Source organism: Triplophysa dalaica, chromosome 16 (genome assembly GCF_015846415.1).
Source record: "Triplophysa dalaica isolate WHDGS20190420 chromosome 16, ASM1584641v1, whole genome shotgun sequence".
Lineage (NCBI taxonomy): Eukaryota > Metazoa > Chordata > Actinopteri > Cypriniformes > Nemacheilidae > Triplophysa > Triplophysa dalaica.
Window position 1 is genome coordinate 5,525,163 of NC_079557.1, and position 16,301 is coordinate 5,541,463.

Here is a 16,301-nt window from a genome sequence, read left to right on the forward strand (position 1 = left end):
GATTAAAAAATGACATGCGCAATATTGAAGCAAACGTAGGTGTCTTGTACAAGGGCCTTTGACAATGAAGGGGTTAATTTTTTTATGTAACTTAGACTGTAGAGCGCCCCCTACGGTCCAATGTGAATTTCTACACGATGGTTAGTCAGAATGATCAACTTACTTGCTATCGCGGATGCTCTGTAAGTTCTATTCATATGCGTTCACGATCAGCGGCGTTCCGCTCCAATCTCTTCCGGCGCGTTCTTTCGACGTCATTTTGTTCCGCGCTGCGCTTCACAACTCGGATTTGTTATGACATCTGTGTTGTAACACGGTGATATTTGTATATTCTACACTGTCCACGGACGGCACTGAGGTCACAGCCGCAAATCCGTGTATATTCAGCTCACTAAATGGTTCCAGTCTGTAGATATTCTCTGCAAGGTACCGTCTCACCTTCACTATCGTGCAGTTGGTTTGTTTCTGTAAATATGAAGAATGTTTAGTGTAAGTTAGTATGTTGTCAGTGTATGGGACAAACCGTGTTTTTGAATGTAACGATGAGATCATGTTTTATATGTTTCTCCTATACGCAGTTCATTTAAGTATACTTTTGAGCCATAAAGAGAGAAAGTAGGGCAAAGGTCAGTTTAAATAATATAGGTCAGAGTAGGTGTGTGTGTGCCCTTGCGTGTGAGATGTTCTGGCATACAGCATATACACTATCATTTACATTAAATTTAGTTATTTATATAGACTCTTTTATCCAAAGCGATTTACAAAGAGTCATACAGGAGCAATAATACAATAGGTGCCAATACAAAGTTACTGGTTTCAACAAAATCTATACCAAAACCTTTTGCGAGTTTTTTTTACTATGAAGTTTGAAAATACTTTGTTTTCCAGTGATGCACTAAATTGATACATTTTGTCATCTGTTCATGTTACGTCACAACTGCATGCTTATTATTTTATTTTATTTTATTCAAAGTTTGCACACTGCTTTCACAACATCCTGAAATAAGTCAAACAATAACATATGCATGTATAAAACAAGTATTATAGCATGTTTAAAACTCGCCAAAAAATTGTGTGCAATGAGATAAATAACAATATTGAGATAATATTCATAAGATCGTATAATACAAATACATCAAACACCCATTAATTCTTCATAAAACAATTCAAGAGCACGAGGAATAAAGGACAGTTCCTGGACAAAATGAATTCCCAATGCCCCCGTATTTGATAAGCAGGTGTTGGAGCCACAGTCAAGAAACAATGCTGTGATGATGTAATGTCCTTAAGTAATTTGGTAAAAGTAGGTCATTCCGTCATCATTCACTCACCCTGTTGACATTTCAAACCTGTTTGACTTTCTTACGTCCGCAGGAATCAAAGGAATATATTTTGATAGATGTTGTTAAATGAAAATCGGTGTTCCCCATTGACTTGCATTGGTTTTGTGTCCATACAATGGAAGTTAATGGGGACCGATGGGTTTTGGTTAGCAACGTTCTTCAAAATATGTTCTTTTGTGTCTTGCAGGAGAAAGAAAGTCTTTAGTTTAAAATGACAAGAGGTCAGTAAATGATGACAGAATTTTCAATTTAGGGTGAACTTTCCATTTCAGCTCAGTGATAAGAGCATTGCGTTAACAACGCAAGGCCGTGGGTTCGATCCCAGGGGATTGCAGATACTTTGAAACCAATGTATAGGATAATGCATAACGTTGTCCAAATGCATAAATGGATAAATAAAGATTTATGTAACGTATTTCCAATTCATGTGAATGTCTTGCGGTACTTAACTGACCTTACAATTAAAGTTCTTAGTGGAACAACAGCTCAGTCGTAATGTATTTGTATGTTTCTGCAGGACTGAGGTGTATACATGCACTGAAAGCCGTTCAAGCGGAGCATGTCTCTCTTCAGGGGTTCTCAAGGCGATGCAGTTCCTCAGTCTCTGTGCCACGGATTACCACCCACTACACAGTGTGTCCCAGAGATAAGGACTCGCGATGGGAAGGTCAGTTGCGTGCCGAATGTTACATAAGTACTCTTACTGTGTGCAGAGGGTGTATGTTTGGTACAGAAGACAAAGTCAAGATTTTCCAGTAGCTCAATAGGTAAAATAAAGGTCATGGGTTTGTTTCCTCCTATTCTTTGCCGGTCGTTGTATTGATAAAGTTAGCGTTTCTGTGAACCACAGGCCAAGTTGGACTTTGCTCTTTTTTGCTGCATTAAAATGTTGACATAAAGATTCTTGTTGAACGGTCTATCATCAGGTGTGGAGATGGAGCGCTTCGCAGATGAGGCAGATGTTGTCATTGTGGGTGGCGGGCCGGCCGGTTTATCGGCAGCCATCCGGCTGAAGCAGCTGGCCAATCAGCATGAAAAGGAGCTCCGGGTTTGTGTGGTGGAAAAGGCATCCCAGATCGGGGCTCACACATTGTCTGGTGCCTGTCTGGAGCCCAGCGCGCTCAATGAGCTTATTCCAGACTGGAAGGAGAGAGGGGTACAAATATACACTCACATACTGTGTTCCTGTGACAAGAAATAAACAATTCATCACCATTCGATGGCCAGGGATTACATGTACATGTAGAAAATGTATATCTTGAATGCAATCTGCCATGAATAGATATGATGCATACTGGTACCAGCTTTGTTCAGTTGAATATTATTTCAAGCCTTTTTCAGCAGTCTAGACACAAATGAAATTAAAAAAAGTAATTTGTGTCTAACAGGCACCGCTGAACACTCCAGTAACAGAGGACAAGTTTTCAATTTTGACAGAAAAATACAGAATTCCAGTTCCAATATTACCAGGTAGGTTAATGTTACTTACATAAGTCCTTTTTTACAGAGTTACGCAACTTTTGACAACAAGACATAAGTGGTCTCTGTGGGTTAAGAAGTCTTGGATTATATTGTATCATTCATTAGACCTTTGGTTGATTTTTTTTCATATGGGTGATTTTTTAAAGCCATTTGTGAATGCAGGTCTCCCGATGAATAACCATGGTAACTACCTAGTTCGTCTGGGACATTTTGTACGGTGGCTTGGAGAGCAGGCGGAGGAGCTCGGAGTGGAACTGTATCCTGGTTACGCAGCATCTGAGGTCAGAATGTCCCACAAAAAAATGAATTAACTTTCTGTGTGGTGGGTCCCCTTATGATATGAAGCAGTTCATTTTAATTGGATGTGCATTTGGACTGTGAGTGGTTCGACATACATGAAATAATCTCAGATGGTAATTAAATTCAGATGATCAAAAAAGGAAAATTACATCATTTTGAAATTTTAGCTAAATAATTACGTCTTTGTGGGTTCTAAAGAAAATGCTTTATTAATCACAAACAATAAGAAAAGTCATGGAAATAGAATCGAAGGTTGGTCTAAAAATATAGGAACCCATATGTCTGTGTAGGCTGCATTAGATAAAAGCACCAAATTAGTAATTGTTGTTGACCGTTCATTTCCCACCGGTTTGGCATCACTAAAGTGGATTTGTCTCGTACACAGGTGCTTCTTCACGAGGATGGAAGTATGAAAGGAATCGCAACCAATGACGTTGGCATCGCTAAAGACGGCTCTCCGAAGGTTTGTCATCACCAATTGGTTTTACCTTTCCAAAAAGAATATCTCATGGCAGTTTGATTAAACGGTTTCTGTTGCCCTTCGAAATAGAGGTACAATTTTCGTTATAGGTGATTTATATTCATAAGAAAAATTATTAAAGTGTGAAACAATTTGCTGAACGTCCACACTGGGGGTTTGTAAAAGGCCACGCATTCCGCCAACGATCTGTTAAATGCATTTCACGCCCGGTTAAACTTTTGCAGGATGTGTTTGAGAGAGGCATGGAGCTGCACGCTAAGGTCACTCTGTTTGGAGAGGGCTGCCACGGACACCTGGCCAAGCAACTCTACAAGCAGTTCAATCTCAGGGAGAACTGTGAGCCGCAGACGTACGCTATCGGACTCAAAGAGGTAAGATCCTCTTGTTCATTTGGTTGTTGCACGTATTGTTGAACTTTTAAGCACATCTGCCCTCTGCTTTTTCCAGCTTTGGGTTGTCGATGAAAAGAAGTGGCATCCAGGTCGAGCGGAGCATTCGGTCGGCTGGCCCCTCAACCGCAACACATACGGAGGCTCTTTCCTGTACCACCTCAATGAAGGAGAACCGCTGGTGGCCCTGGGGTTTGTTGTAAGTCTGCATGCTAGCGAAACGTCTGAAACGTTTGCCTGGACTAGCAATACTCTTTGAAGCCTTCACCTTAAAAAAACGCTCAATGAGCTGGATTGATGTCTTTGTCAGAATTCTTTGATCTGCATAGATGTTATTACTCATATACCGTCGTGTTCTTTCATGAGGAAAAGCAATGTGTGAAAAGCCTTTGAAGTGTGAAGAAAGTCTTGGTCACGGCTTGTCATGTGGTCGTTTTAGCATCCTGCTGCTAATGTATTTCAGAAATGACACTTTCTTTCAATCAAGAGGTATTTCATGCAATGTTTGTGATTCATTGAGATTCGGTTCCAGACGGCTTGAGGAGTCGCCATGATGACTGGTTATTATCCAATGGCGACATGGCCCAGAATGGCTCTCAGTCTGATTGGTCATGGTTGTCTGGACATATAAATCAGTGTACGATTGACAGAACTAAATCAGACTTCATGATTGCACTGAATTGTCGACTGCTGAGCTGCCTGCAGATGCATTTCATATATATTCATGTAAAATATTATAATTCATATTGAATATACTGAACACCAACATTTGAGGTATTTCAAGATTCAAAACTGAATAATAAGCCATTAAAACAGGAAGAAACCATTTGATTAAGACACAAGTGACCAATTGACATCTACGGCAAACGTCTTGCAACATATCATAGGTGTACTGCAAATATGCATTTGTGTTGTCTCCTCAGATTGGATTGGACTACACTAATCCCTACCTGAGCCCGTTTAGGGAATTCCAGCGTTGGAAACATCACCCATCTATAAAATCAACCCTGGAAGGTGGCAACAGGATTGCATACGGAGCGAGAGCCCTCAACGAAGGAGGTTTTCAGGCATGTCGAAAACTTGGAGTACTCAATATATTATTCCCCATTTTCTCTTGTGTAGCATTTCACGTCCACTTTCTCCCCCTCTAGTCAATTCCTAAGCTGACGTTCCCGGGCGGCATGCTGATAGGATGCAGTCCGGGGTTCATGAACGTACCCAAGATCAAAGGCACTCACACAGCCATGAAGAGCGGCATGTTGGCGGCTGAATCTGCATTCAGGGTGATTACAGACGAGAATCTGAAGTCGGAAACAGCAGGTAGTGCGCACACACACTTCTTTGCGATTTTTTTCGAAGAACAACGCGTGCAATGTTAATGCGGTCTTGGTGTCCAAACCTTGTTTTTCTAAGGCTTGTAGTTCTGACATCTGTAAGAGAATTTGCTTTTCATCTATGTCCATTTTAAGGTTGTCGTGAGAATTTCTAATATTTTTCTTTCCTAAAAGTAGGGATGTAAGGATTCACCGTGAGTCGGTTGATTCAAGTCGGTTAAGATGTTAAATTAATTGCGATAGATGTTTTATACCACAGGGGCCGCCCTGCAATCTTGGAAAACAAAGATGTGCTCATATTTCTTATATATGTAAAATAGTTAGGAAAAGCATAGACAAAGTCTTCATTTGTTTGTATACTTATATTTTTAACTTGATTTGGAATGTTTTTTTATTAAAAAGTTGTTATTTGTCATTTGACATAAAATATTTTATTTGACAAAGAAATGTAGCATCTAAGAAATATTGAAAAGGCATTTGTTCATTTCTCATTTGGTTCAACTCAAAAACAATCTGAAGAAATCGTATCGTTTGATCAGTATTGTGAATCGAATCGCACCGTGAGTGAATCATTACATCCCTAAAAACAAGGATTATTATGGTTATATTAAATGCACTTTCCTGTTTCATTCTACTACAAAAATGACATGGAGTGAAACTTGTGTAAAAATGTAAATTGCTATCAACTGGCTATGTAAGGATGCACTTGAGGAATCATATTATTATCTGTCAGGTGACTTACGTCTGTAAATTGTTCTGAATGTAACTGTTGTTTGTTAGGACTTTATATTCCCGACTATGAAGAAGATATCAAAAAGTCCTGGATATGGAAAGAGTTGCATGCTGTGAGAAACATCAGACCATCTTTCCATAACTACTTTGGCCTATACGGTGGGATGTTTTACACCGGAATCTTCTACTGGATTTTCAGAGGAAAAGAACCGTGGACCCTAAAGCATAATGGTGAGAAGTTATTGTTTGGTTGCTTACAGCAATCTGTAATAGTTTTGTGTTATACTTTTTTAGTCTCGTTACAGCATGCATCTGGCAATGGCCGAAAAGATTAAGTGTTGCCTCCAATATTTTTTCATAATAGTATAGACTGTTTCATCGGATGCACGCGCCTGGCCCGAAGTTAAATTCCGGTCTGTGTTTGGTTATCTCTCTGGCTGGTAATTTTATATTTAATTTAGGGCTGTCAAACGATTAATCGCATCCAGGAAAAAGTATGTGTTTCCATTATATATGTTTGTGTACTGTTCATATTAATTTTGTATTTATAAAAACATACTCATACATGCATATGTTTAAGAAAAGTGTAAAATATTAAAAGTAATACACATTTATTTATAATTTAAATTGTATATAAATATATGTGTGCCTATTTCCCAAAAACGTGTGTATGTGTTTATAAATAAAAGATGTATATGCACAGTACAGAGAGAAATTATGTAAACACAAACTTTTATACTGGATACGATTAATAATTTGACAGCACTAATGTTGTTGTAGATTATTTGTATTAAATTAAAACTACTCAACAGTTATTGATTCTATGCTGATGTCTACCGTAAGTTAAGTTTTGACCACATAATGTTTATGTTGTTGCCACTGAAACTATCTATACAAATGATCTGTTGTACCGTAGGTCTGGATGCTGATCAGCTGAAGCCGGCTAAGAACTGTACACCCATAGAATATCCAAAGCCAGATGGAAAGATCAGCTTTGATCTTCTGTCATCTGTAGCTCTGAGCGGGACCAATCACGAACACGACCAACCGCCCCATCTGACACTAAAAGATGACAGCGTTCCAGTGGCGAGAAACCTTTCCATTTACGACGGCCCCGAGCAGAGGTTCTGTCCTGCTGGTATGTACTGTATGCATCTATTTTTGTGCTGCATCAACAATTTTGACTTAAAAAACACAGTTATTTTTTTAGTTGCACCCAACAATACATCATTAACTTCATGAATTCCTCGGCCTACTCGCCAGTGTTTACGCAAATCCGTTGTCGTACAATCGTGTGGTTCTACCTAATTGTATCTCTCCTTTCCTACAGGAGTGTACGAGTATGTTCCTCTAGAGTCAGGAGATGGCATGAGATTACAGATCAACGCGCAGAACTGTGTCCACTGCAAAACCTGTGATATCAAAGACCCCAGCCAAAATATCAACTGGGTTGTGCCTGAGGGCAGTGGGGGTCCAGCTTACAATGGCATGTGAATTCAGCATTAATTCATGTTTTTTTTAAATGGAGATCACACAAATCAAACCATATACCTTGGGACGTTTATACAACTTTCAGGGCTTTCCCTGTGTGAAACTGTTAAGAGTGCTTCTAATGTGCCTGAATGGAACAGAATTTCCTCACGTCTTTAATGACATGAAGTGAAGTGTAATTATGTCAAGTTGCTTTGCATATTTCAAGGTTGAATCTTAAGAATTTTATATGTCTTTATCGAAGGAACGTGTTGCAATAGTAAGGCAAAATGTTAAACTGTATGTTACTGTAATGTTGTGAACACAGGACCTTTATACGGCTTTGTATATATTGTCAAAGTTGATAACTAATTGGTAGAAATAAATGAATGGATTTAAATTTGTTGTTTCGCTTTCCACAAAACTACAAACAGTTTGTTTTAGAGTGAAAAATGTTTTATTTCATTGAACAGATTTGGATTAGATCGATTGCAACTCTGGGTTGTGTTTATATCGAACGTATGGACAACAGTTCATTGAACACATAGACAAAGAAATAGAGCCGAGGCAAACTAACAGGTTATTTTATTCAAAATATACTAAATCCTGCACAATAGCATTTAGATCAGCTTACTACAAATGCACATAAACTTCTCTTCAATCACTCGCGGACAAAACAAATTCATAATACAGAGCAAAGGTAGGTATCTCTTTCCAAACTGCATATTTAACTTATACTTTAGAGACTCATATCTAAAGCTTTTTTACTCTGTTCTAGACTGTAACGCTACGCAGAAAGCATAACCGTTTAAATCTCTGCAGGTAGGTCAGTGCGGCACGAGGTCAATGCGGTTTCCATTATGCGAACATTTTGGCGTAAATCTTCTTTTCCTTCTCCTTCTCTTCCTTCACTTGCTGCTTGACTTTCAGCATTTCACTTCCAATTGCTTAAAACCAAAGGGGAAAAGTTCAAAGAATAGCAACAACATTTAAAGTAATGAAGCACATTGTTTTGGGTTTGTAAAGAATGGATTTACCTTTGTCCTCTGGGGCAATCTCCTGTGCTTTCTTTAGATCGATCTGAAGTTTAAAAGTCAAAAGTCAGTAACAAAATGCTTTCACGGAAACTACAAACATGAAAAAAAAATCTATAATTGTAACACACTAATTATTTTAAATACATGTTCAGACGTGTTTAGACTGAACATTCGCTTTGTGAGTAGACCGAGCACCCCAGTGTCCATTTGTGTTAGGTAAATTCAGTTTATTCTGTATTTGGAGTAATTCTGTTTGACATTAAAGGCCCTCGAGTCGTGTGTATATGAAGTCTGACCTTTAGAATTTGCAGTTTAAATCTTTCCAAATTATTAACGCAAATCTAATTCCGATTATAAACATCCATGATGTTTCTTTATTCAAAATGTGTTGTTTTAGGTGTAAGACAGCGTCTACATAACTACCTTGCGTATACGATATTTAATACCTTTCTAATGTTTTTTGTTATATTTTGTTTGTAAATTGTATGCTAAACGTTTGTTAAACATTAAAGGGATAGTTCACCCAAAAAATACAATTCTGTCATCATTTACTAACACTCAAGTTGTAAAGAAAGATATTTAGAAAAATGTTAGCAACTGAGATTTCTGGGTCATCATTAATTTCCACAGTAGAAAAAACAAAAACACAAAACTAGATATTTTGAAGATTTTAGAAAAACAAAAAGTTTTGAGGCACCCCTTTATTTTATGCCTCAGAATACTGAGTTGCTAACATTTCTCTCAATACCGTTCTTTGCGTTTAACAGACCAAAGAAATGTATACAGGTTTGGAACAACTTGGGGGGAGGGGGAGTAATTCATGACAGAATTTTCATTTTGGGTGAACTATCCCGACTGATATGAAATGTGTAGTATTGGTACCATGGCCTTATTGAATTCCTTCAGTCCTTGCCAGGCCTGGGCTCTTCTGAACATCGCTTTAGTATTTGTCTGGTTCAGTTCCAAAGCCTGAGAAGTAACAAAAATCACAATTATCTTACAAACCTCAAAGAAAAACAGCCACGATGACGGACCCTTTCACCAAATTAGTCATTTGACCTCATTTCAACAACTCCCCTAAAAGACACAGCGCATCCGGCACACCATAAACAGTAATAAGTAATATGATTATTTCAAGACTTTGAACAGCTCAGATGTCATTGTAAAACATCTTCAAGTCTGGTACCAATTACATAATGTGTCTTCAAAGCATGTGGCCCTTTGCTTTTCATCCCGTTTAACCCAGATGCAACTGGACACTGTTCAGTGGGTTCAGATGTCAGGAGGTGGCGTGTTACCTCATCACAGCTCTCGATTGCTTCCTGCCAGAGCTTCAGTTTAAGTTTGCATGCGGCAGTGTTGAGAATGCAGCTCAGGGCAGTGGGTTCCAGTTTCTTCTGGGCATTATCATCCTCCAAGATGCTGCCGCAATGCTCCAAGTACCTGTGAATTAAAATAGCCTTGAGTGACAGTGATTCAGTCGCAATGTTTTATGGCCGAATAGTTAACCGTTCCTTACTCATAATAGTATTTTAAATCAAATGTTGAAATGAAGTCTGAAAAGCCGTCTCTTTAATGTCAGAGTGCAGGAGTAAAGTAAAACCTCAATCTAATGGCAGTTCATTGTTCACCTGAGAGCTTTTGTATATTTCTCGATGGCAGACTGCCATTCCTGAGCTTTGAAGAAGTTGTTTCCAATGTTCTTGACATCCTCTGCCACAGACAAGACTTTATCCGCCTAGAAAGACACAAAAATATAATGCAAGTTTTTACACGGTCTGCTTTCCACATGAGGAACTAAGCTGCGATACTACAGCAGTGGCCAAAAGTGATGTTCCAAATTTGGAAAACTGACGTCTTTATTCTTTATACATTATTCAATTATCGGCTAATGTTGATCATTTCAAAATGCCATCAATATATCACTTTTTTAATAGGGTGTGTATTGTACATGCAGGTATCAGACGAGATGCAGAAATAAACTCACATCTTTAAAGTCCACATCAGCATCCTCAGGGAAGACTGGGTATGCGTCTCCTGAGCCGTCACTTGGAACGATTCCCAAATCATCTCCCGGTTTGTGTTCTCCACACTCAGCAATGATGCAAGGCTAAAGGACCCACAGATATGACAACTACAATTAATCTAAATGTTCTGTTTACACTGCAGATATAAAAATATTCCTTTTCCCCATTGAGCACGAAAAGGTTGTCCTTTACAGCATCCCATACAGTGTCTTCTCTCTTAAAAATATGAATTCATCATATTCAGTGAGTTCACAGGTGACTGAATTTCATTACTGGTAAATCTTGATTACTGTGGCTAAATTCCTGTGAAAGAAAGATTTCAGACACACACGTCTTTAAAAACCCCTTAAGTCTCCTGTCAGTTTACATTTCTGTGCTTGAGAGTAAATGTTTGCATGCATTTGTCACCTTCACAGGATTTTCTTCCTTCGTTTCTATCCCCTCCAGCATCTTCACCACCCCCATTCCCTTCAGCACCTTGCCGAAGACCACATGTTTCCCATCCAGATGCGGTGTTGGAACAGTAGTTATAAAGAACTGGGAGCCATTGGTGTTGGGCCCAGCGTTGGCCATGCTGAGGAGACCTGGTTTATCATGCTGTGGAAGAGACGGCGGATTAATAAAGCACAAGTTTATTTCCCAAGAAATTCTGAATCATGAGTAAATGCCTCAGGGAAAGGCAACAAGTGGTGTGTTTGGTTTAGTTGTGCAATTATGTAAACAGAATTGTTAATTGATTTGATTCAATAAATAGTGTACAAGGCAATTTACCTCATAGTAAAAGTTTTCATCCTCAAACTTTTCCCCATATATGCTTTCTCCTCCGGTTCCATTCTGATTAGAAAAATCTCCACACTGGACCATAAATTTCTTGATGACTGAAGGACACAATATGAAAAAAATATGTTAAGTTCATTATATGTGTTCAAATGTAATTGTTTTCTGCGTCAATATCAGACAAACTGATGTTGTCTTCCATAATTAACATTCATTGAAAATTTCCAGAAAACCACGGTGCATCACATCATTCAACACATCTCCATGGAAACGGGAGGTGATGGCACTCACTGCGGTGAAATGGACAGCCCTTAAAGTGCAGTGGTTTGCCTGTGCTTGCCCCGATTCCTTTCTCTCCAGTACACAGAGCTCGGAAATTCTCTGCGGTTTTAGGGACCACGTCAGCGAAGAGCTCAAATACAATACGACCCACTGAAAAGAAAATTAGAAATAAACACAAAAAAATGTTAAAAGGAGGAGATACAACAGTATTGAGTTAAACTGGTTAAAAAGATGAAGTGTGATGGGGTCATTTCTTTTATGACGTAAATTTCAATATCTGTAACTTTTAGAAAAGAGAGAATGCTTGCTTATTTGTTTTAAGGGACTATTTCAATAACATTGTACATTTGACTGTTTTTTACTTTATTTAATTATAGTTTCGTTTTCATGCAAATGTCAAAAAGTAGATGAAAATTGTAAGGAAATGTAAGACAACACCGAGTCACGTGACAATGTCACGATGACATATCAAATTCAATGTACTTTTTTTAACCATCTTTTGAACATTTTATATCACACCAAGTTCTGTAATTCAAGCAGAATGTTTTAGAAAGAGACAAAAAAAGTATTATAACAAAACATTACAAAATGTATAACCTTAAGCGTCGGTCTAAAGCAACCTGCTTTTGTTAGCTATGACAATGGTTAACATAACGTTAGCAATTGTACTGATATTAAGAACGATTAAAATCGAAATCATTTCAGTTGTGTATTTGGAAACCATCACACCGCTTTTGTAAATAATCAATTGCATATTTAAGTTAAGTGCATGTATTTATTTTTGTGCTTAGCAGCAGTTCAGAGGCAGGTGGAACCGCACAGTAACGTTAAACCAGTAGCATGCACCCATTCAGCTTTTTTGTAACGAAAACCAAAAGATCCCAACCTCTTTCTCCACCGATATCTACATCAAAGTAAACGCGAGGGTTCTCTGGATTTCCAGGCGTAGAGGGTGACGGGTTAGTCATTTTATTTGATTATTTCTGAGAGAAAGATCCCTGTCCCACACGAGTCACTGGAATATTCGTTGAAAGCGCAGTGATGAACTTGTGAATGAGCACCGTTTGGTGTGTAGCGCCCTCTACTGTTGTGGAGTCTAATGCACAAAGAGGATAGAAAGAGGGTGCTGTCCAGTGCTGCCAGAGGATGTTAACAATATTTAATGTGCTGTTTTAAAGTCCCTGTAAGTCTGTGAAGTCACATATATACACCGCCAGTGCATTTTGTTCATATAAGATCTGGTTGAATGGGAGAAATAACTTTAAACTTAAAAAATAAGTCACTTGGTCACAATAACAACGCTCTAAAATAATTGTGCTATATAGCACTCAAAGTGGTTATTTGCTCCTAATCATAGGGAAACCACTTTAAGTGTTATGTAGAACCATAACTTGTAGCTTCATTGGTTCTTTAGAGGTTCTTCGGTGGCTCTTTGGGATGACTGAGGTGCTGCATAGGACCCCTGTAGAACCCTACAGCACCACTTCCATATAAAGAGATAAGCCCTGTATGGTTTACTTAAGCCACCAAGATATGGTTCTATACAGCACTTGAGGTGGTCCCCCTGATTACGAGCCAAGAACCACTTTTAGTATAAGCACCGTTTTTTTTTTTTTTTAATTTGCGTGGTGGAGGGTGGGACTTCTCCATGATCTGGGGGTTGCACTTTTCCCTGTTCATAAGAAAGTAAGGTGACTTGTTAATATTTTAAGTCTGTGGCAGTAACCTGCTAGGTTAAAAACATTTAATTTATTTCACAGTAAACATTTAAAAATATATTTTCTTTTTGTGTCATCTAGTTTTTAACATGCTATTATTTTACATTTATGTCAAAGTGTTTCATTTTTTGGCAGTCCAAACTAAAGTTAAATGTAACTGGGGTGTGTTTCTCTGAGGGAAAACACTGAAGAATCCTCAGACCAGGTTCTCAAAACAGCTTGCCAAAATCTATCAAAAAGGCGAGAATAGCAGCTGAATGGGGTCATGTGAGAGTCAATGTAGGATATTGAGAATCGCTTGAGAAGGTTGTCTGCCATTATTAAGTGGGATTGAGCACTGATACAGACAGGGATAACATTAAAACCTACTTTTAGCTGCAGGATTACTACATTCTACCTCATATCAACAGTCTGAATCTTAAGTGAGTCTTGCTAAGAGGATTTGGGCTTTATTCCCAAGTTACAACAAGCTCCTAACAATATCAAGCAGCAATTAAATTACATTTAAAATAGGATAAACTGCAAATTAAATGAAGAGATTGTCCTGTTTCTTATGAGATGAGATTCACAAACATGTCTTGTAGTTTTTCATGTTGTTTCTCTTGCAAAATGGTGTTTAATCACACGATCTGTGATCCTGGTTTTTGATGTAATTCACATGACTATGACCATATAAATGAAAATATATGTGACATTTTTGTAAGAGGTTTTGGATATCACTTTACTATTCCATTACATGTAGAAGCAGAAGAAGACAGAAAATGTATTTTAAATTACAATATTTTTCAGAAGAAGAACAGATTTATCATAGAGCTGACACAATGTAGGTGAAAAGCTGTTTAATGACCACAAAGCATCCAGAGTGAAAATTATTTGACTTCATGGTCTCATTTCATGCTCTGCATTTCCCAAGTCAATCCATACTATATTTGGGGGAAAGTAACGCTGTCTGTTTGAACTATCTCTGTGTACAATGACTGTCTCTGTAAGAGGAAAGAAAAACTCATTTAGCAAAATGTGTGATATACATTTTGAAACATTGAAAAGTTAGTTCAGTATTCCTTGTCATGAATATCTCTTTGAGACATGGCGTGAGAACCCAATTGCAGGCAGGACTCAGACGTGGGGGTAAACAAGGGAATTTATTAACAAAGAAACACAAAACAAAGACCCACGATGGGGTAAAACAAGACAGGATAACAATATAAACTTTAACAAGGACAAGAACACTAACTAACTAGACTATAAAACAAACACTTGAAACAAACACTAAACTAACACTTACTATAAGGGAGGAAACAGGAACAAGATGACAAGCATAGAATAACGTTCAGACGAGGACCAGGTACATCTACAATGAACGCGCACAGGACAATGAAACATGAGGACTCTTTATAGGGAAGACAGACACAGGATCATAACGAGCAACAGGTGCTGGGGATTAGCACTAAGGAGAGGCTGACGAGGAACGAGATGTAGGGAACAATGACGAGACACGAGAAAGATCACTCAATCTCACACAAAACCATAGGTTATGCCATGACTCCACTCAAACAACAAGAATAAACATGACATGATAGTGGAATCATGACAATTCTTTATACAACTCAGTTGTAAGTTTATTCATTCAACATATATTCTATACCTCTTGCTCTTGTCTATACAGTATATCACCCTGTTTAGCCGGAACTGCATTGTTGTCTTCGCTTTGTCTATCATGTGTGCAGGGCAGTTGCTTGTCCCGAAACTGGGGCGAAGTGTGCCTGTGTGCAAGTGTTGAATTATTTATTACATGATGAGAAAATCTTCCTCTTCATCCACTGTATTTCCTGCCAGAGAAACCCATCACCATCGAGTGTAATGAGAAGAGCAGGGGAAATCTAACCCCCATAGCGTCTACTGTTGTGTTTTGAGCTTACCACTGGCTGTGAGTTACTCCGTCTGCCACAGAGTGACATTTGTCAAACTGAAGGAAAATAAAGAAATTATAATTATCAATAGTATACAATTGATCTAAAACATAAAGCACATCTGTAACCACTTGCCCCATTCTATTATGCTAAAAGTGAATAGCAAACATAATTCAACCTTTCATCTTGACCCTTATATTATATAATATTATAGGCTGTAATATAATACAATACAACACAATGTAATATTATTAGACAGTATTGTCAACCTTATTTTGTTTGCTGTGGATAACAGTCCTGTTAAGATGACTGGAGTACTGAAGACCCCAGCCCACCTCCCCGGTGTAGCAGTGCTTCGGTAATGGCGGGGTCGACTGTGGGGCAGCCCGGAAAAGGTATTCGAGATCCCTCGTGGCATCTGGAGATAAAGCACCGATTCCAATGCTGCGGGGAAAATAGTCCAACCTGGGACGGTAATCTCCGACGCCGTCTGGTCCTTGATGGCACCAAAATGTAGTCTATCACTTGAGGGTCATTCCAGAAAATTCACAATTATTTATCATAAACGCATTCAGAGTCCTACGTTATTGTTTACCTGTGAAAAGTACTCTTTGTCCAGTTTCCTGTTGAACCCGCTTCATTATCCGTATAATAATTGTAGATAATTATATAATGAATGGTGATCCGCTATCTTTGTAAAACAAGCTCGAGAAAAGAGGTCACCGTCGCGCGCTGTTACCATGGTGCGTTTCCACACAACCCAAGTGGTAGACGTTATTTTATTTTTTATTATAAAGTTTAACCGATGCAAATTAGTTCAAACCACTGATGTTTAGTTTTTTTTTAGGTGAAATAAATAAACACTAACTAAGAACATCAAAAACAAACACTGCAACAGAATAACTGTCTGTAAAGCAACACAAACAAAAAATATGTTGTCCACAATGAAATATTCTTAATAATAAACAGGCATAATAAATGCAATTGCAAGTTAGAATGTCATCCTAAAAGCGTGCAAT

At 38.3% G+C, this 16,301-nt stretch overlaps 3 protein-coding genes across 3 annotated transcripts; 1 reads left to right on the top strand and 2 right to left on the bottom strand.

Moving 5' to 3' along the window:
- The first annotated feature begins 243 nt into the window (after positions 1-243).
- On the top strand, positions 244-7,931 carry etfdh (electron transfer flavoprotein dehydrogenase). Its single transcript, XM_056769535.1, has 13 exons — positions 244-426; positions 1,861-2,010; positions 2,270-2,499; positions 2,732-2,813; positions 2,988-3,106; positions 3,511-3,588; positions 3,831-3,977; positions 4,054-4,194; positions 4,919-5,062; positions 5,147-5,315; positions 6,110-6,292; positions 6,978-7,199; positions 7,392-7,931. Exons 1-13 carry the CDS (start codon positions 396-398, stop codon positions 7,553-7,555), a joined length of 1,860 nt encoding a protein of 619 aa, XP_056625513.1. The 5' UTR covers positions 244-395; the 3' UTR covers positions 7,556-7,931.
- A 168-nt stretch (positions 7,932-8,099) lies between these two features.
- On the bottom strand, positions 8,100-12,692 carry ppid (peptidylprolyl isomerase D). The gene is made up of 10 exons (XM_056769536.1): positions 12,541-12,692; positions 11,664-11,804; positions 11,367-11,473; positions 11,004-11,192; positions 10,556-10,678; positions 10,200-10,306; positions 9,867-10,011; positions 9,451-9,537; positions 8,569-8,611; positions 8,100-8,478 (listed from the first exon to the last, which is right to left on the bottom strand). Exons 1-10 carry the CDS (start codon positions 12,620-12,622, stop codon positions 8,390-8,392), a joined length of 1,113 nt encoding a protein of 370 aa, XP_056625514.1. The 5' UTR covers positions 12,623-12,692; the 3' UTR covers positions 8,100-8,389.
- Positions 12,693-14,205: 1,513 nt separating this feature from the next.
- On the bottom strand, positions 14,206-16,073 carry LOC130438320 (uncharacterized protein C4orf45). The gene is made up of 5 exons (XM_056770187.1): positions 15,878-16,073; positions 15,552-15,778; positions 15,292-15,338; positions 15,018-15,135; positions 14,206-14,355 (listed from the first exon to the last, which is right to left on the bottom strand). Exons 1-5 carry the CDS (start codon positions 15,921-15,923, stop codon positions 14,296-14,298), a joined length of 498 nt encoding a protein of 165 aa, XP_056626165.1. The 5' UTR covers positions 15,924-16,073; the 3' UTR covers positions 14,206-14,295.
- Between the last annotated feature and the right edge of the window lie 228 nt (positions 16,074-16,301).